Source organism: Eulemur rufifrons, chromosome 8 (genome assembly GCF_041146395.1).
Source record: "Eulemur rufifrons isolate Redbay chromosome 8, OSU_ERuf_1, whole genome shotgun sequence".
NCBI classification, from domain to species: domain Eukaryota; kingdom Metazoa; phylum Chordata; class Mammalia; order Primates; family Lemuridae; genus Eulemur; species Eulemur rufifrons.
Window position 1 is genome coordinate 103,323,775 of NC_090990.1, and position 20,802 is coordinate 103,344,576.

At 45.2% G+C, this 20,802-nt stretch overlaps 1 protein-coding gene across 3 annotated transcripts in view; it reads right to left on the reverse strand.

The window, feature by feature from the left end:
* Positions 1 to 6,958: 6,958 nt before the first annotated feature.
* The window catches only part of SNX27 (sorting nexin 27), a 68,413-nt gene continuing 54,569 nt past the window's right edge, over positions 6,959 to 20,802 (reverse strand). For 2 of the 3 annotated variants that reach the window (XM_069480586.1, XM_069480584.1), the window contains 4 exons: positions 12,615 to 12,764; positions 12,158 to 12,286; positions 11,741 to 11,800; positions 6,959 to 10,845 (listed from right to left, as the gene is read on the reverse strand). In XM_069480586.1, coding sequence (XP_069336687.1) covers positions 10,798 to 10,845; positions 11,741 to 11,800; positions 12,158 to 12,286; positions 12,615 to 12,764 — 387 coding nt within the window. In that variant the 3' untranslated portion in view covers positions 6,959 to 10,797. The other variant, XM_069480585.1, reaches the window with a different exon arrangement.

Genomic DNA, 20,802 nt, shown 5'->3' on the forward strand with positions numbered 1-20,802 from the left:
GGTCCTCCTCCTGTCTTGTGCCCTCCCTCTCCAGGCCCTGAACACTGCAGCCAGGGCCCTCGATTGGTCTGCCCCCTCCTCTTCCGCCCCCCTCAGGGCTGCCCACCCCACGACACCCTCAATCTGGGCACTTGGAGCAGGAATCTGGGAAAGATTTTCAATCATCTGAGTCACCCTCTCTCTCTTTTTCGTACACACACACACACAGTGACCCCAGAAAGAGCCAAGTCTGTATACATCTCTGTCCAGTCCCCAGATCTTCCACAATATCTGGTCTGTTTGTCTGGTCAGTGTCCATATGTCTGTGTGTCTCTCTCTTTCTGGTTTTCCTTTGGGTTGGAGTGGAATTAGGGGAGTAGGATTTTAGGAGTAAGGGTGCTGGAAGGTGTGTAGAATCACTGGCTCCTGGAATCCCTGTTCTTCTGAGAAGTGGGGAAATCAGGTCCTTGCTGCCCTGAACTTCAGGTGACCTTTCTTATGTAGTGGTAGACCCACGGGGCAGTAGCGTGCACAGGACAGACTGGGGGGAGCCCAATCCCCAGGCCTCTTGGGAGTCACTTTGGTTTAGGTGGAAGAGGTTGAAAGGTTGCACTGCCTGTGAATCTACTCATCAGGTCCCCCCACCCCATTGCCTGCCACCACCCCAACCTCATGGCCACAGAACTGTGAGCCTTGGTTACTTTTGCATTATTTAATCTCCTTTGGACCAAACCCTTGAAAAAACACAACCCAAGAAAAATACCCACATTTTCTGTTTCTCCCCTTTCCCCCCAATCCTGGCTGCTTAACTCCCCCCACCCTGGGGGCCCCCCCAGCCCAGGGCCCGTGTCCATTGTCGGCCGAAGCCCCCATCCCCGGACCCCTGCTCCGGGCCCCTGTAAGTTGCATGGAATGAGCGTGTTGTCTTTGGAGCCGATTGTTTGTTATTTGGGGAGGGGGCCGCGGGGGGAAGCGCCCCCCCAGCCCAAGGTCAGGGCCGGGGGCAGCTCGCGGGATGTGCTTGGTCAACAGTGGTTGGTGACTGTGGTCTGTGTTCTGTGCATTTCTCTTTTGCTTTCTTTGTTCCTTTCCAAAAAGGAATAAGGGCAGGACCTTGGGGTCCTCCTGGGGATGGTCTCACCCTAGGAGACTCTACCCCCAAGCCCAGTCCTGGGTTCCACCCGGCCTTCTCTGCGGATGCTCCCTTTCTCTTTTTCCAGGTGTCTGTCTCCTCCATGCACCCCTTCTCCTTTCCCTTAGTTACCTCTGCCTGCCTGTTTGTTGTCTCAGTTCTTTGCCTCTCTGCATCTAGGTCTGTCTCTGTATCTTCCAGTCTTTATTTTTCTCATGGCTGTTTGACTATTTCCTTCCTAATATCCTTCGGTTTCTTGTATTGTCTGCTCCCTCCCTCCTGTGTCCTCTATCCCTGCCCCTTACTCTCATGCCTGGGGGTGTGGGGGTGCTGATGGGTCTGCTGGGACTCAGGCCTTTCTGGTGACCTCCTTCCCGTCCTAGACACTGCCACCCACCCCAGCTACCTCCCCTCCTCCAGAGCCTGTGACCTGCATCGCTGTCCTCTTCCCCGTGCTTCACTCATGTTTCCTTCCTTCGCAGGTCTGGAGATCCTAGAGGAAGGGGCTCCTCGCACCCTCTTCCCACGACTGGCCCCAGCCCTCTCTGCACATCTGCCCTGGGCCTTGACTGGGCTCTGGGGCAAAAGCTGCTTCATGGCCCTGGGGGCACAAGACACCGGCCCACTCCCACCACCCTGCCTCTCTGAAGGGCCTGGCTGTGCTTCCCTGGCTCCAAGGGCCTGTTTCCTCCCAGGTGCCCTTTTGGCCTTTGTGAGGGAGCAAGGAACAGGCTTCAAGGTTCCGGGGTATCTGCCTTCTGCTAGGGCTCCTGTGACGGGCCTTCTGTGCCCAGTGTTTGTACCTGCCTCCCCCACCAGCGGCGGCCTGTTCGACCTGCACAGGCCCCGGGAGGGCAGCGGGAGCCTCCTACACTCCCAGCCACCCTCGCCCCAGCCTCTTCCCCGCGCTAGGGGTTACCGGAAGCTGGCTCTCACATTTCCTTCCACCCTCAGCTAGAGGTAGGATATCCCTGAATCCTGGGCTCCCAGCCCTAAAATTCACTGCCTCCCCCAAGGGCCCCCCTCTAAGGAGGGTGTGGGGGAGCCCTGAGGGCTGCCTCTCCACCAGTCAGCCACAGAGACCCTCCTCCTTTCATGAGGAAAAGACCTCCCCCTGAACCCCTAAAAATGTTTACAGTCTCTGCTGGTCCCCTCCGTGTAAATACCACTACCACCCGTGCGTTATCCAGCCCGCCCGGCCTGGCCCGGACGCTGCCATCTCTCTTTCTGGGAGTTTAGACAATGTTGCCCTTGGATTTTTTCTCTCTCTCTCTTGAGTTCTCCCTTTGCTTTGGGGGGTAATTGGGTATTTGGGAGGAGGGGTGTGGGGAGGGCTAAAGGGGTTTATTACCTGATCATTTTCTTTAGGAAGAGGTTTTAGGGAAAAGAAAATGGGGTGGGGGTGGGAATGGTAAGGGGAGACTGGGGAGTCAGTTTCAGACAGTTCTCTACGCTTAACTTATTTATTTATTGCATTTTACTTTTAAAGAGTTGGTCTTTTCTGTCTAAATAAAGAAAAAAGTTTAAAAGCATTAAATAAGAGTCCTGGAAGGTTGAGGGTAGTGGATTTTTCCCCACTCACGTTGGGGAGAGGGAGGGAGGTAAAAAGAATGAGGTCTGGGAACGAAAACTCTATCAGAGAAGGCCTGGCCCTTGGTTTTGAGCAGTGTCCAGGCCTTGCTCAGGGCTTCATGATCCTATTCTTCAGCCCATCTTTGGGGCATAATTCTGGAATGTTCTGCAGAGCTGAGCAGAGGGAGAAGAGAGGAGGCGAGCAGGCCCCTCCTCTGTATCCAGCCCTGTCGCTCTGAAGGCTGAGGACTTGCTGTCTCACCTTCCAGACCTCTGCTTCCGCACCAAGGCCAGTGGGGATACTGGAAGCTGTTTGTAACACCACCGTTTATTAACCACTGCTCTGTGTGACTGTGTTCTAGGCCCTGATTGTGCATTTCCACATTTAACCTCCCAACAACCCTCTCAGGCAGGATATAATTTTACAGACAGGGAAAAGAAGGCTTTCAAGGTTAATTAACTTACCCAGTCACAAAGCCAGGAAGGGACAGCTGTAGGAGCTGAACCCAGTTTGTCAGACGCCAAAGTCCATGATGCTGTCTTCTCACCTGTTCTCTGACTTGAGACAAAGACGCCAAGAAGTGAAGCAGGCTGTGGCGGTGACGCCTTCAGGTAGAAGGTGGACTGCATGAGCCCTAAGACCCCTCCAGCTCCTAGGTTCGTCTCTGTGAACCGCTTCAGGGCAGGCTCAGAAGGATCACACGGACGCAGTGTTGGACTTCGTGGCACACGGGCCATTTGCTTCTAGGCTGCTACCCCACCCTCATTATGTCCCTTCTTATAAACTAGCTCCCCTTCCAGCTCTGATCTGGCTTCAAGACAGAGTTCTGTGTAAATACCCACAACTCATCCCCCACCTCCACCTCATACTCCTTGAGACTTAAATGGTCTCGAGCTAAGAATAGTTAAAAAGAGAAGCAAAATGTGAAGTACTTTAGAGACGTATCTGTAGACATCATTTCAAGGAAAAAGTGTCTCTTGGATTAGTAGAAATCAGGAATGGGACCTTACCCAGAAGGAGAATCCAGTCAGTATTCTTAGCCAAGTAGACGGCATCTGCAATCCCAATTAAGTGGAGCCGTAGGTGTGCGGGGGTGTGCTCAGAGATGGGAAGAAGAGTGTGTAAGAAGGGGAACAACAGGAGCCCGTGTTTAGTATTTATGAAATTCCCCTCGAGCTGTCGCAACTTCAGAACAGTTTCTGAGTCAGGACAGAAAGATGGAAGGTGGGTTTTAGACCAAAGGGCATCTCCCAGAGTGATTCACTGACTTGTGGGTTCTCTCCTGGGAAGCCTCCTCCTTCCTGGCATCTTCCCAGATCTTAGGCAGCACCTTGGTGTGGCAGCCCCTCCGGCATCATCAGTGACTACTTTTATGGTCTGTTTCTTCTTGTAAAATAATCAAGTTATGTTCAAATGTTAATGGCAGCATAAAGAGAAGGAAAATAACTTCTTGAGGCAGAATGGAGCTGACATGTTAATGGCAGGGACTGGGGGAAGCCTTTCAGGTGTAGAAACGAAAACAGACATTTAGAAAAATAGCCTCAGTTAAGGAGACTAAGGTGATGAGAATATGGTAGGGAAAAAAATGGTCCTGAACAATTCCTTCAATGTGTTCCCAGCCCTTTTCTAGATTTTTAAAGCTTTGAAATGTACAAACATAACGCAGGGTGTCTCTATTTCCTTTGGGGCTGGACCCTGCTGGCTTGAGAATCAGCCCCCTGACTTGCAGGGTTTCCTTTGTCTTTTAATTCTCCTGCTAAAATCCCAAAGCCTTTCACAGCTTCTAGTATTTGTTACCGAAGGAATTCCCACTCATGGCCAAGCTTCATTCTCTAAATCTGAGAACTTGAATAGCCCTGCCCCAAGCTCCTGCTTCTTGTAAGATCCATATTCTCTGGCCCCTCTCTTCAGTCTCTTTTACGAGCAGTCAGCTTCCTCTCGTTCCCCAGAAACGGGGTTCCCCACCAATATACTGACTGCACCCTCTCATTTACTCACCGAAAGCAAGGCCGAGCTCTGTGTTTCTACCCTAACTTTTCTCCTGAACTCAACTTTGGTATTACATTTTCACCCTCAGTCTTTAGTCCTCAGTACACACTCCAGCCAAAACTTTGATTACACCCTTTCTCTCAAGTCTCCTCTCCAATCCAAGTGCAAAGCCCTGCCAGGTCTACCTCCACAGTCTATGGCTGATCTACTATCTCCGCCTCTCCACCGCTATCAACAGTGTCCACGTCACTTAAAGCCAGAGGCCTGCAGTATCCTCCTCATCTGTCTCCGTGTTTCTCCTCTTGGTCTCCTACAATCTGTTCTCCAGACAAGCCAGGGTTATCTTTTAAAAGTCAATTCACTGATACTCATTGACTGCCTCGTTCAGCACTGTAACCCCTCACCCTCAACAGTGCCCAGAGCCATAGAAGCTCCTTAGTAAATAATACAGAAATCACTGCTCACCATTTTACTGGATTTCCCACCCGTATCTAAATCATAACAGGTCCAAAGCTAAAACATTTTCTCCCCCAAAGTCTCAACTCTCATATGTTTCTATTTTCCAGTTACACAGACGTGAAACCCTGGGAGTCTTTTACTACTCTCACATAAATTCAATATGTCATTAAATCATGAAAGATTTTTACTTCCATAAATTTTTTCATAACTGTTTCCCTCCTTTCAAATTATCACTGCCTCTATTTATTAACTGAATAATCGTAGCAGTTTCCTAATTGATCCTTCCGTCTATATTCTGAAACCTTCATCTTTCTGAACTGCAGCTGATAAAAAAACAGCAAAACTTCTCTGCTGCTGCCGCTGCTTTTTTCATATAGAGCAGCTGGGCCTGGCATTCAAGGCTCTTCAAGGCCTCACCTTCCACTTCATGCCTACACATACCTGACTGGGACTATTTGTTTTCTCTGCACAAGTTTGATCCTTTTTCTTCCCACATCTTTTCATTCCCAATTACTACAGTGTCTGGCACAGAAATGGCTCAATAAATGTTTGCTGAATGTCTTCTTGTTGAAATCCTGTTCATGCTAAACAGTTCACCTTAAACACTACTTTCTTCATGAAGTCTTTCTCCCTGCTTTTCTCGTCCTTATGGCACTTAAACCTTCCACTCCTGTGTGTCATTTGTCAATGTCTCATTCCTCAGTGAGAAATGCTTCTTTCTTTGCTTTTGTGTCTGTTGCAGTATCTAACAAAATGTCCCCCACACCGTAGATAGCCAATAAATGTTTGTGGACTTTAATTTCTGTAATTCTAATTCTAGAATTCCACCTTTTACTTCTGTATGGATTCTTTCCTTGTTAAAGATAATTTTCTCCATTAGCATAATAGTATTCATCAGATTCCAAACATTCGATGCTAATCGATGGGTAAATGAACCCTAAATAATGTCTCTCCCCAAACTGCCAAACAAAATGTCAAAATGGTCCTTGCTCTTATGATCATCAGCTAAGGAACAAAAGTAAGTGGTTGGGGGTTATAAAAATAATAAAAAATGAAGGTTTAGAAAAATAATAAAAATATGTCACCCAGTGCAAATGATGAGCTTTTCTGAGTAGATTCAGCCCATAAAGTAATGCACAGAGATTCTTAAGATTAGACAAATAGGCCCTAGCACTTGAGATTCCTCTGCAAATGCAAAAGGCCTGTAGGACCACCCTGGTTCTCGGGGGTGTGGGAAGAGGAAGGGATACAACCACCCAGGGTGCCCAGTATTGTGTTGGGCACTCAGTGGGGTAGTATATTCCTTTCAGTTCAGATCCCAGAGAGGAATGTGTCCCGAGTTACTTGAAAAATGAAAAAGTACGTTCATCTTGCTGATGGGGGAGGGAGGGGCTATTGCTATCATCTGTCCCAAGGGCGCTGCCAGGCTCTGGCTGTGTAAGGCTGGGAGAGGAGTCCTGTGAACCTTAACAGGGTTTCGTGCAGGCTGGCAGACAGGAGGGGGAAGTGCAGTCAATTCTGGGATCTGAGGGAAAAGAAGGAATTTTCGAAGGAGCCACTGGCAACAGGACTGCAGACCAGGGGCCTCCCTGGCTTCTCCTTTTCCCACCCTTCTCCATCCACTGCCCTCACGAAACTGCCCCAACAGTTACTCGGGAAAACTGGTTAGATGCTCCTTCTCATTTTCAGACTGCCCATTCTAACTCAAATCTCAAAGGTCCCTCTTCACTTCTTCCCACACAACCCAAAGGATTTGTAGTCTAGGAAACCAAAGAAGTGTTTCATCAATAAATCAATTTATTTAAAAGAATATGTTACAATTAATTACACTAAGTGACATTACCAAACAATTTTAGAGTGGTTAGCTCTAGAACAAGGAATGAAAGAAACACTGTTAGCCATTATGTGTCTGTGTATTTTCTCTTCACATTTCTTAAATCACAAATAAAAAATACAAGATACTGCAGTGAAAATACAATTAGAGTTTCTCTCAAATAAATTAAAAGTGTGCATGGCCTGGGAAAAACTGAAGCCCAGCTCACCGGCTTAAAAGAGGGGCATGATATAAAACTGGTGTGGAAGTTTAGCAGTCGGCCAAGTGCCCCCACCCCGGATCGCTCCCCGCTTTGATTCTGTTCCTTCCCAGAGCCCTAAGCTTCCCACACACCCTACATTATAGCTGAGGAGTGAGCCAATGCTGTTCTGGTGTGGATAAGGCCTGGCATGATGTGCTCAGGTTTAGGGGAAGAGGAAGACAAGGGGTGGACCTGGCAGACGGGGAGCTGAGGGAGCACTCCCACTGCCTCTACTCTCCCTCCCTCTCTGAGTATTCAACCACATCGTCCTCCCTCCAAAGGGACTTTAAAGTAACACAATGAAGCTGGTGAAGAAATAGTAGAATGTTGGGGTCCAACAGACCAAACAGTTGCTACTGCTGAATCAATCCAGCCAGACAGCACGATGGAGAGAAGGAAGGGCACAATAGTCCACGCAGGTCTGGAGACTTCAGGTCAACTAGGGTACAGTCCCCTTTTACAATACTGCCTCCTATGAGCCCAACCCATAAGGTGGCAAATTCTGAGATGAGAGAGGTGTCACCTCCTATCAGTGCCCTATTTTGCTGCTCCCAGCATTGCGTTTGGAGCTATAAGAGGGGATAACTCAAAGCTACTGGCCTGGGTAACTAAAGGATGAAACTAAATGGGCCAGGCATGAGGATGTTGGAATATTTATCTAATTCCTCCCTGAGAGCTCTGTCCAGGCCTAGGAGCTGCCCTGAGCACATACATATCTGTACCTGTGCTTAGGCCTAGGGCAAGGGGAGGGAAGAAAAATGGAGAATAGAATAAAAATATAAAAAGCAGAGAGCCCAAAGCATGGCCCAAGGGAACCTTTCTACAGGGGCAGATTTCTCAGGGCCTGCATTTTCTCCTGATCCATAAAAAGCTCTGAGCTTGCGCCCCAGAGGATAGAAACCAAATGTGGATAGAGGTCAATGGGAGACCAGGAAGATCCTGCTGGCTCTGTTGGGGTGAAGCTGAGGGCAGGGGGAGCCTCCCTTTCCCAGAGACAAATTGCAAAAGAACACTGGGTAAAAGCCTCCCTGGGCAGAAGCCAGGACTAAGGAGTAGTAGGGATTAGAGAAAGGAGGTGTAGAGGACGGGGGCACGGGGGAGAGAAAAGTCACACCTAACACTGCTTCATGCAAAGAAGGGCTTTGATCCTATGGACCTCCACAGCCACAGTGGCCTCTGCCTCCATCACTGGAGGACTGTTGTGGGTAGAAGAGGAGAAGGCGCTGTCCTTTAGGGTCGCCCTCCTTCCCACTTCCTTGCTGCAGCTGGGTTCTTTGTTATGGGACAGCCTCAAGTAGGGACTGTTCCAAAATAGATTCTGCCAACAGGCCAACTACCTATGGGGCCCCTCACCTATCTCCAAAGCACCAAGTGAATGCTATGCCAGAAAAGGAACACAGCACCATCTACCCACTCTAAGGGACCTCCAAATCCCTGTGTCTCATATCTGGAGGTCAGCATTTGGGCGGTCGCGTGGACTCCCAGATTTGTTCATTCCTCTCCCACTATTAGGGAATAGGGGCAAATTGCTATTTTTACAGTTTGAGCAAAGCTGGTGCCAAAATCTTCCTTAGCATCTTGGAGTGGGCAATCAACGTATCTTCTTTTCAGAGTCCTTTGGCTCATTATTAAATTCATTTAAACAAAAACACAAAATAAAGGAGTTAATCCTGTGTCAAAGCCTTCAAATCAGGGATCACTTTCTGTAACTTTAAACATTCAGCATTCGTATGTGTTGCACTCTGTGATTCCACCTGGGTTTGGAGAGGGGGAGGGAGATAGGATGTCTTACATGATTCCACACCTTCCTGGGGCAAGTGGCTGCCAGGATAACAGAGTGAGAAAGAAAGAAAGGTGGCTTCACAACGATCTGCAAAAACAAGTTACAAAAAAGAAACTTTGAACCACCCCAACACTGCTCAGGAGGGGTTGACTACAACCAATTTTGACCACATCCCAGTTAAACAAAGCAAAAGATGCCACCCTATGGAGGTTTTTGTTTAGAAGGTGAAGAAGGGAAAAAGAAAAGGCTCAAAGATGTGTTTCAGTTGCATCTGAGCCTGACTTGGTGCTCCTTATACGCTCTCTACAGAGCCCAGGAGCTGAGAATATTGTCCTACCCCAGTCAGCCCTGGCCTCTGATCCTGGGATGCAGCGCTTAGGTCTCAAAGGATCTAACTGCAAGGTTAGATGAGGAGCTCTGTAAGGGACAAAAAGGTTTTCCTTCAGTCTCCTTTTAATTAAAACTTGGAGATCAACCTAAATCAACCATATTCCTACTATTCCTTCCTGGGTCCTCAGCTGGCTTGGATGGGGCTATGGTTTGGTTGGCACAGACCACTGATCCCCTTCCAAGTTTCCCCCAAGTCCTTCAAGATATTATCAGATCCCTCCCCAACACTGCTGTTTGAGGCAGGCACAGAGAATGTAATAGTTATGGGTGGTTATTGGTCAGGAATGGAGTAGGTAAAACCTTATGTACATAGGGCATTGCTCTTTTCCTTTCCCCTACGTAAGTCCAACCTTTGTGCCTAAGGTATCAGCTTTAACTCTGGTCCCTAGTACTATCCCTGCTGCAGAAAAGGCAGGGAAATGGAAATTACTACCATGAAGTGTTTCAGGTTCCTGTGGCATCAACCTCCTGAGCCCACCACCCTCAACTCCACCAGGGCCAGCTGAGGAAAAGCACACAAGGGCCCTAGGGAAGCAGGAAGGAGATGCAGAATGTGGCCAGAAAGCCATGCTTGGGAGACAGAGACGGACCAGAAAAATTGTCTTGGAATCAAGAGACCACACCAAATCTTTAGGCTCTCCCTGCAGAACCGCAGCCTTGCTAACCTCGAGAAACACACCTCTTTCTCCTCCCCAGCACCCTCTTGGATGATAAAGAAACGATACTTCTTGCTCCTCAGACTCTATGGCAGCCCATGAGCCAGAATCTGTACTCAATACAAAAAAGGGGGGAAAAAACCCAAGCAGGTTGTAAACTTTTCAAGTCCTTCATGAGGAGAGGTATTTTCCCTATAAAATGTTTTTTTTTTTCCTTTTTAAAGTTTGTTTCAAAATAAAGAGAGCAAGAGAGAGGTCATGAATTCTAATGAAAGGTGTGTAAAAACACAAGCTAAAAAAGGTACTGCCATCATTATGAAATTTAAAAAGAAATATATATATGTATATACGTGCAGCTAATTTGTATATATATAATTTTTTACATACATACATATATATGTCTGAACAGTGCAAATGGATGAAGTTCATAGTTCCAGTTTTAAAAATATAGTACAAGGAGAGTCTGTTGGTATGAGGCCCAGGTGAAAGAACAAAGATACCTTTGGCAAGTTGGTTGGGCTTATTTCTTTCCTGTCTTAACTCAGTTGACTTCTGGTGCTGACCAATCTATTCTCTACCAGCTCAATTCCAGAGACATGAAATTCAGGGGGGGTTATTAATAAGATTTAGTTTAGGGCTTTTGAACATAATGACTTTTTTCCTTTTTCTCTTCCTTTGTGTTAATGATTACTCTGTCTGACATGGGAGATGAAAGGGATAAGGGGATGAGGGCGAAGGGAAGGGAAGGGGATAAGGAAAGGCTAGGTGGCCACATCCCTCTGCTGTGACCTCGCCATCTGGAATATGTTCTGAAAGGAAAAAAAGAAAAGAGTTATTGGGAAGCCACATCTCCTACCATCTGGAGACAACCCCTCAAACAGAAACTAAGAGGTATGACTGGATGCTGGATGACTCAATCCGATTGGCCTTGTCCCCTGACATAACTTACCATCTAGAATCACAGCCTTTTAGCGCTGGAAGGGACCTTGGATATTAATTATCTGGTTCAGTCTTCCTGTTTTACAGAAGAGAAAACTGAGATCCAGGGAGGCTGGTTTACCCAAAATTACAAAGAGAACAAAAGCCAGGAGAAAACCCAGATGAAATTCCCAGAGCCAACGAACGTCCTTCCTACTACACTAAGAATATAAATTTTCATGCTCCTGACCTGACATCCTGATCTTCTGAAAGATTTTCTTTGAGAATAAATAGCTAATTATTCAGAATCTTCCCAATGTGCTCCGGCACTGGCACATACACACAGCAGAGTAAAGCAGTAGCGAAAGCCTTCCCCCACATACACATTCTTGGTTAGCCTAGAAAGACTCTGTTGTGACTCATCCAGTCAGATGACTAGAACTGAGGACAGTTGCCCTTCTGGGTCAGGAACAACATGGAAGGTGATTTGATTTTAAAAACTGGCAGAGGAGGGTCCATGAAGTCATGAGAGATGGAAGAGCCTGTAGCCAATGTCCACCCTCTAAGCAAGGGAAGAAGCAGGGCTTTTTTGCACAGCCCGTTCACCATCCAGAGGCCAACCTCGCTGGAAGAATGTCCTGGCTCACATGAGATAATCAGTCTCTAACTAATATTCCTAGAAAGACAGAGATGGAGGTGAAGGTCCCAGGTATTTGGCCATAGGCCTATAAATTTTCAATAAACAAAAAAGATGAAAAAGTCCATTTAAGAATTGTTTAGAATTACCTCTTTTCTCCACTTGAGCTCGCAGAACACCCTCTCGAAGCACTCATGCATGTAATTGAACTGAAAAAAAAAGTGGCAACACTCACTGACTTCTTACGACCAGGCACCGCAGGGCCATACCTTTGAACTCCTGCCCCCAGCCACCCCATCTTCCAAACTCAGTCTAGTGAAAAACCCTGGCAAGTGCCACAAAAATCCAGGCCTGGCTCATCTCCTGTTCTCTAGCTCCTTCTGGTGGTAACTATGAGTCAAGCAGGATATGAAATTGCCAATCCTAGTCAGGCCGAAAGGAAAGGCAGGATGATTCAAACAGGTTCAGACCGATCTCTGTACCTCTCTCCATTTAGGCATTTAGCTTAAAGACAACTTTCAGCCCAACCTACTTTCCCCAAATATGCGTCCCCATCTCCCACTCACATATGGTGTGAAGATTTTAACCCATCGGGGCTTCTTCTCTCCTCGTGCATATTCAAAACAGAAGGCCATCCCTTCTTCGTCTGTGTCCCATCGCTGCATCTCATCCCACTCAAATGCTATGACCTGGTTCTGCACAACCAAGAACAAGAGAATAAGGTCTACAGTCTGAGTTTCAGAGTGCTGGCGAGCTGAGGGAAGAGGATTCTGCACCAGGCCACAGAAGAGAAACGAATGGAGATGTCTGCATCACTTCAGGGAAGGGATTGTGACAAGGGCATAAAAGTCAGCGGAAGTAGCCAGAGAAGTTGAGGATCAGTGTGGATCCAGTGCCCATATATCTGCCCTAGTCAATACACAATTTTGATTTCATTTTCTCCCAAAAAGGAAGTAAAACATTGCAAGCGAGTACCAAAGTATCCCCAGTGCTTCTAGCCCAAGCCCCATGCTGAATCCTCACCTCCAGCTGTCCTTCCTCAGTGCAGGCATGGAGTTTAAAGTGCGTGATGCTGATGGCTGTGATGACGTGCCCCTTTCTCCTGGAGTCACAGGCACAGTGGGGGAAGATGATTTCATTGTAGCCCTCACAAGTCCTTAGCATGTTGAGATACTAGGAAAAAAGGAAGGGGAAACAGTATTATACTATGGAACTAAACATAATGAAGAGCTGCTCTGATGGCACAAGAGAAGGAACAAGGAGAATATTCTCACCCAACAACCTGAAGACCTGGCCTCTGGTCTCACACCCATCCCTAAGTTGGGTCCCAACTCTGAGACAATCCTTTATCCCACTTCCAGCTTCCGCCTTCACACTTCCAACCCCCCTTTCTCTACTTAAAAAAGACACACAAATTAAAATCAGAAGAAACACTATAACCAGGACTCGCAGCTGAAGGGAACTCACAATGCTATTTAGTCTGTCCTCTATTTTCCTTGTGCCTAAGGGATGGGAATTTAAGCTATCCTTATATTTAAAAAAGGGTGTTAATATTTCCTCCCATTTCCTCTCCAGTCAAAAGTTACAATGATCTCAGTGATAATCTCACAATCATAAAATGTTGAAACTGAAAGAGACTTTAAAACCTAGTCATTTTACAGAAACTCAGAATAAGATGAGACTAACCTGAGGTCACAGGTAATAATAAGTGGCACAACCAGGATTAGAACCCAGGTTTAATTTCTAGGCCTCTGCTCCTTTCACTATCACCAACTAGTCCCCAAATCAGCCCCACTGTCCCCTGGGTCTCCAGTATATATGCCTCCTTCAGAAGCATCTGGACCAAAATCAAGTGGCATCTGTTGTATTATATGACTCTCACAGGTACATTGTAAGACTAATCCAGAGATGTCTCTGAACTGCCGAAGCTAACTCAGCTCTTTGTCCCTTCTCTCCAGTTAAGGTTGGCTTCTCTTTTATTCAACTCGCTATTTTGAGTTAACAGGAGAGAGAGTAAAAGAAGATGAGTGAAAGGAAGAGTAAAAGAGAAAAAGGGGAAGGAAGATTGGGCAGGGGTTGGGGGAATGAAGCGGCATGGACTCTGACCTGGTTTCCTCTCAGGGATCGCCTGGGAAATAAGCAAATAGCCTGAGCTTCCAATTACATGTCACACAGGAAGAACAGGGCACACTGGTGATGAGTGCAAAGTGCAGGAGAGAAGACAGAAAAGCACAGCACCCCAGTCTCCCAGCACCCGGGATGGGCAGGGAGCTCAGAATACCCTGGAGAGTTGCCTTCTGCCTTACCAAGAGAGGAGAAAAAAGGACAAAAGCACAAAAAGGACATAGGGTAACCTATGGCTCTGGTACCGAAGAATGGCACTTAAGACCATTGCTACTGCCACTAGGGACTGTCTGGGAAGACTTAAGGGCTCAAGGAGTATCATACCACACACTCCCTTCCCTACTTTGTATTGAGGCTTAGTTAAAATAATAATAGCAACTTTAGGCCGGCGCAGTGGCTCACGCCTGTAATCCTAGCACTCTGGGAGGCCGAGGCGGGTGGATCGCTCAAGGTCAGGAGTTCGAGACCAGCCTGAGCAAGAGCGAGACCCCCGTCTCTACTAAAAATAGAAAGAAATTATATGGACAACTAAAAATATATATATATATAGAAAAATTAGCCGGGCATAGTGGCGCATGCCTGTAGTCCCAGCTACTCAGGAGGCTGAGGCAGGAGGATCGCTTGAGCCCAGGAGTTTGAGGTTGCTGTGAGCTAGGCAGACGCCACGGCACTCACTCTAGCCTGGGCAACAAAGTGAGACTCTGTCAAAAAAAATAAATAAATAAAAAATAAAAAAAAATAAAATAATAATAGCAACTTTGAAGGTGAAAAATTATAAAAGGGTAGCAAGAATACAGGGACAGGGTCAATTTAGAAGTGCTGTAATACTTCAATCACATCATTTTTCATCTCTCATTTCTCCCTCCTATCCTTCTATCACCCTACTCCACACCCCACACTACCCCCCTGCTGAGTTTTTTTGTTTGTCTGTTTGTTGGTGGTTGTTGTTGGTTTTTCTTTGAGACAGAGTCTTGCTCTGTTGCCCAGGCTAGAGTGCCGTGGCATCAGCCTAGCTCACAGCAACCTCAAACTCCTGGGCTCAAAAGATCCTCCTGCCTCAGCCTCCTGAGTAGCTGGGACTCTGGGCGGGCGCCACCATGCCCGGCTAATTTTTCTATGTTTTGTACAGAGGTACAAACCACAGACCAGAAATTGAGGAGCCAGACAAGTTCATGATCCATCTGCAACACCCTCTTGCTCAGCCTGGTCTCAGAACTCCTGGCCTCAAGCAATCCTCCCCACTCACAGCCCCTATTTTTATTATTCTTCCAATACCAGTGATAAACACAGATACTGCTTAATCCTGCTATTGGCACCATAAACAAAAAGAAACCCCTGACTGCTATACTTTGGTAAACATGACAGGGTGGGTGATACAGAATAGGAGAAAACTCTTCTGGGGTTATAAGAAGCAGCAAAGCTTGGGACAGAGAGCAGTACACAGAGGAGTGATTAAAAGGCCCAGATTGCCGTGGGCTTGAATCCCGGCCCCATTACTTCCTAACTGTGCAACCTGGGGCAAGTTACTTATACTCAGGCAAATTATTTAATCCCAGTAGCCTTAGTTTCCTCATCTGTGAAATGGGAAATAATATTATAATAGCACCTACGCCATCTACACCATAGCATTATTTGTGAGCAGTAAATAGATAGTATTTAACATAGTACTTGGTACATAATTAGGCATTTAATAAATAACAACTAAAAAAAAATTTTTTCAAACTTCCATTATCCTTAGCTCTCAAGCTATTTTTCTCTTTCAAGAATACTCTGTGAGGGCCAGGCGCAGTGGCTCATGCCTGTAATCCTAACACTCCAGGAGGCCGAGGCGGGAGGATTGCTCCAGGTCAGGAGTTCAAGACCAACCTGAGCAAGAGCGAGACCTCGTCTCTATCAAAAATAGAAAGAAATGACCTGGACAGCTAAAAATATATAGAGAAAAAAAAATTACCCGGGCATGGTGGTGCATGCCTGTAGTCCCAGCTACTCGGGAGGCTGAGGCAGGAGGATCACCTGAGCCCAGGAGTTTGAGGTTGCTGTGAGCTAGGCTGATGCCACAGCACTCTAGCCCAGGCAACAGAGCGAGACTCTGTCTCAAAAAAAAAAAAAAAAAAAGAATACTCTAGGAAATGATGTATCTGGAAATTACTTTTAAAAACTCCTGAGGGAGGCCAGGTGCGGTAGCTCACGCCTGTAATCCTAGCACTCCTGGGAGGCAGAGGCGGGAGGATCGCTTGAGGTCATGAGTTCGAGACCAGCCTGAGCAAGAGCGAGACCCCTGTCTCTACTAAAAAATAGAAAGAAATTAACCGGACAACTAAAAATATTTAGAAAAAAAAAATTAGCCGGGCATGGTGGCACATGCCTATAGTCCCAGCTACCCGGGAGGCTGAGGCAGAAGGATTGCTTGAGCCCAGGAGTTTGAGGTTGCTGTGAGCTAGGCTGATGCCACGGCACTCTAGCCTGGGCAAGACAGTGAGACTCTGTCTCAAAAAAAAAAAAAAAAAAGAAAAGAAAACTCCTGAGGGAAAAAAGCATGTGAGATAGATGGAACATGAACGGCAGAAAGCTGAAGGCTGCGGAAGCTGGGTAAGTGGTACGCGGGGGCCAACTGTACTATTCTTTCAACTTCTTTATGTATCTGAAAATTTCTACAATAAAATGTTAAAAGAAAAAGAGTGCCCTGCAATTAGGCCTCTGGTACTCAGTCCAAGCCATCTTCCCAACACCGTCATCAGAAACTTTACATGCTCAATAAGCAGCAATTCTGCTCAAGGACACTTAAAACTCCTGCAAATGCCAGTGGTTGTTATGGAGCCTTAAGACTAATTCTACTCATGTCCTTTGACAAAAAAAGGCTTTTATATAACACATTTGTTGAGAGTTCTCGTCTTTGAGAGGTACCACTACTTTTTTGACAAATATTTCTGCCACATTCCCTAATTGGGAGTTTTATCATACAGACTTTTTTTTTTTTTTTTAAGAGAGAAACATGCAGACAAAGCAGGGATTAGGAAAAGAGATTAGAAGAACGTGGAGCTCTGCATATCTTGAACTCTCTCTTTCTGACCTTGAGTCAGTTACTCTATTGGGTTCTTCCCTTCTGCCACCTGGAAATAAAAGACACTGTTGCCACCCTCTCTTCCCTGAAGTAGAGAAAAACATATGTGTGGGAGCCTGACAGAAATGGGTTCGAATCCCGTTATTAAATCCTAGTTCTAACTGGGGATACACCCACAGGGTTGGTAACTGACATAAAGGGCCTAGAACAGTACCAGGCACGTAACACATGCCCCTTTCCCCACCCTCTGAAGCAAAAGGCTGATTTGTCCTTCCGTATTCAAGAATGTGGTCCTTGAAAGCAAAAGACCTTCAGTGGACTTCTTAATGGCACAAATTCTGAAAATAACTTGAATGAAAACTAAAGGCACCTGTGTCCTTGGTGAGACGACAGAAGTAAAGTCTCACTGGGAGACAAGGTTTTCAGAGATACCTGGGTAGTATTTATCAGGTTTAAATGGGCAATCCCTACATTCCTGGGTTTACACAAAGCCTAAGAGAAGAAACATTACAAATTTTACATAAATCCAAAACTTGTAAAACAGAGGTGAATTTTTGCTTTCAAACATATTTATGTAAGGGTGTAGATATATATTTAAACACAAAATTATCCTGTCTATTCCCCTTTCATAGGAAGTTTTTTTTTTTTTTTTTGAGACAGAGTCTCACTCTGTTGCCCAGGCTAGAGTGCCGTGGCGTCAGCCTAGCTCACGGCAACCTCTAACTCCTGGGCTTAAGCGATCCTCCTGCCTCAGCCTCCCGGGTAGCTGGGACTACAGGCATGTGCCACCATGCCCAGCTAATTTTTTCTATATATATTTTCAGTTGGCCAGATAATTTCTTTCTATTTTTAGTAGAGACGGGGTCTCGCTCTTGCTCAGGCTGGTTTCAAAACTCCTGACCTCAAGCGATCCTCCTGCCTCAGCCTCCCCGAGTGCTAGTATTACAGAAGTCAGCCACCATGCCCGGCCTCATATGAAGTTTTGAGTAGCTAAATATGTATCCTGAATTATCTTCAGGTGATAATTCCCATACCACATAGATCGTAGCCCATATAGGCCAGAGAAGAGGAAAGGTAAACTATGGTACATTTTATAAATGTTCAAGACTCAGCAAGACAGGTAAATACAGAAATAGAACCGTTATTAAAACAGAAACTCAGAACTTAACAGAGCAGAACACTTTAGGTGAATGGGTCAAGGTCCATTGTGAAGAACTCTCTGTTCTCCCAAACAACCTGGCAAAGGTCAAACCAGATTTAAAACGGGAAAAAAAGGGATTGAGAGGAACCTCAAGAGTCAACTCTCCTAAAGCCCTAGAGTACTGATTCAGAAGCACCTAAAGTTTCAGAATCACCAGTGTGCTTTTTTAACACATCGACCGCTACACTAGGAAAAACAAATTTTCCCTGGCGCCACAGTGTTTTATTAAAACAAAACAATCCACATTTTTAGAATTAAATTGTCAATATTAATTGTAACAATAAGCACATCAACAAGTAAGATTTTCATGAACCAACTGCTGGGTTTTGCTTCACATGGTCCCGGACTCTAACCTAGCCTGAGTTAAATACAACTCATAAGGCAGTCAAGGTGTTAAAAACAAAGATTCCCTAGGTCCTACCTCCAGAGATTCTGGCTTAGTAAATGTGGGATGGAGTCCAGAAATCTGCATTTTAAGCAGCTTCAAAGTGATTCCCTCCTAAGTAGACTGAGAACCAACACTTTGCGAAACACTGACTTTCACACATACTGCCTTGTGTGAAATCATTACAAATTATGTCAAGAAACACTAACATAGAAACTATCAGTTCAACAATGGCAAAATCAGGCCATTTCAACATAAGAAAAGCATAATTTAACTTGTCTATTGTTTGTGTGAGGGGGGGAGAGAGAGAGAGAGAAAGTGAAAGAGGGAGGGAAGAAAGGAAGGAAGGAGAGAAGAAAGGGGGAGATAGGGGAGATGCAGTGGGGAGGAGAGGGAGGGAGGAAAGGAAGAAAAAACATTCTTTCTTGTACATTATATTCTCAATCATCCAAACTTGAGATTCAATCTAACTTTATAAATAAGTAGAAAACAAAAATGTTTTGATCACACTGGGTATTATAAACTATAGCAAGAATATGAGCTGCCCTCTCTGTTTGGAGATTTGGAGGACACGGGAACTAAGTAAAGCTTATTTATCTACCAAGAACCCTGGAGTATTTTGTCAAGATTCTACTTCATAGCTGACAATCTGAATATCCCTATTTCACAGAAAAGAAACTAAAACTGAGAAGTTTGTTGAATTGCTGAAGGTCTCATGGTGATTTGGCAACTACTAATTGTAGTGATTGGCCTAACTGTTGCCTATTGAGCATACCAAATTGCTATAGTTTATGGCATCAGGGCCTATGGGCTCCGACGGGCCCATCTGAGTTGGAAGTTTCAGTGTACTGACCATGACCCAATATTGGCTAGGCTAATGTCTTTGAACACTGATACTTGAACACATATTATTCTTGAATAAAATTCAAATTTTGGTGAGATTTTCTTCAAAATCTGACTGCAGTATTATGTGGCTAGTATAGTCATATGTTGGTACTAGGTTTTCAAGACCAATAGAATTCTATAAATGTTTAAGCATATTTTATACTCAATGCCAATGACCCATGGGGAAACATATCTGTCTATCAATTGTACTCAAGTTCTTAACTGGGTGATTATGAAATATAAACTTGAAACTAAAAATGATTTCATAATCTATTATGACCCTTGTCCAACAGAACTTTCTGTGATGATGAAAACGTTCTACACCTGCACTGTTCAATATGGTAACTACGAGCCACATAGAGCTACTCAGCACTTGAATTGTGACTTGGGCGATGAAAGAGCTGAATTTTAAATTTAATTTAATTTAAATTAAATTCAGATTTTCTATATTTTGTCACAGAACAACCCAAACCTATTTATTTCTCTAGTACCTTGCACTGTGCCTGCCACGTATGTGGTACTCAACAAATATTTTTGTTGAACGCATAAATGGAAGGCTAGTGTGTTTGGAGTATTATATATGCAAAGAAACAATATGTATTCCGGCCGGGCGCGGTGGCTCACGCCTGTAATCCTAGCACTCTGGGAGGCCGAGGCGGGTGGATCGCTCGAGGTCAGGAGTTCGAGACCAGCCTGAGCAAGAGTGAGACCCCGTCTCTACTAAAAATAGAAAGAAATTATATGGACAACTAAAATATATATATACAAAAAATTAGCCGGGCATGGTGGTGCATGCCTGTAGTCCCAGCTACTCGGGAGGCTGAGGCAGTAGGATCGCTTAAGCCCAGGAGTTTGAGGTTGCTGTGAGCTAGACTAACGCCACGGCACTCACTCTAGCCCGGGCAACAGAGTGAGACTCTGTCTCAAAAAAAAAAAAAAAAAAAGAAACAATATGTATTCCATACTGGTATTATCAGAAACCCTTAGGAAATTACTTTGATTTCTGTTACCTTTTCAGAAACAAGATAACTTTGTTGGCTTTGGCAAAGGCAAAGGAATTACTGCAGAGGTTTATGGCCATCATCTTAAAGAATAGGTGGAAGTTGTGTTTTAAAATCCTATCTCACATGTAGTAAAATTCTCTTAACCAAAATTTTACCAAGATTTAATTATATTTAAAAGATTTCTGCATTTTCTATTTCAGCCTGCTGATATGCAGAACACTGGTAAGATGGCTTACTGATCTTTGGCAATTTTCTAAGGCAAAGAGACATTACTTTTCATCATATATAAGTGATAAAATAACTATCCTAGCTAGAGATAAGGTTATGGACTAAGTTCAATGTCTGACGTTTTACATTCTTATTCCAACTCAATTAATTTATTAAGAGATGGGTAAACATTCTCTCGTGAAAAGTACACAGAAAGTACAAAAGAATTCAAGTGACCTATTAGAATCATTACCAATGCAATTACTACCTTGTGTTAAATCACGAAAAATTATACAATCACTGACTATGGTTCAACTTATGATTTCTCAACTTTACAATAGCAC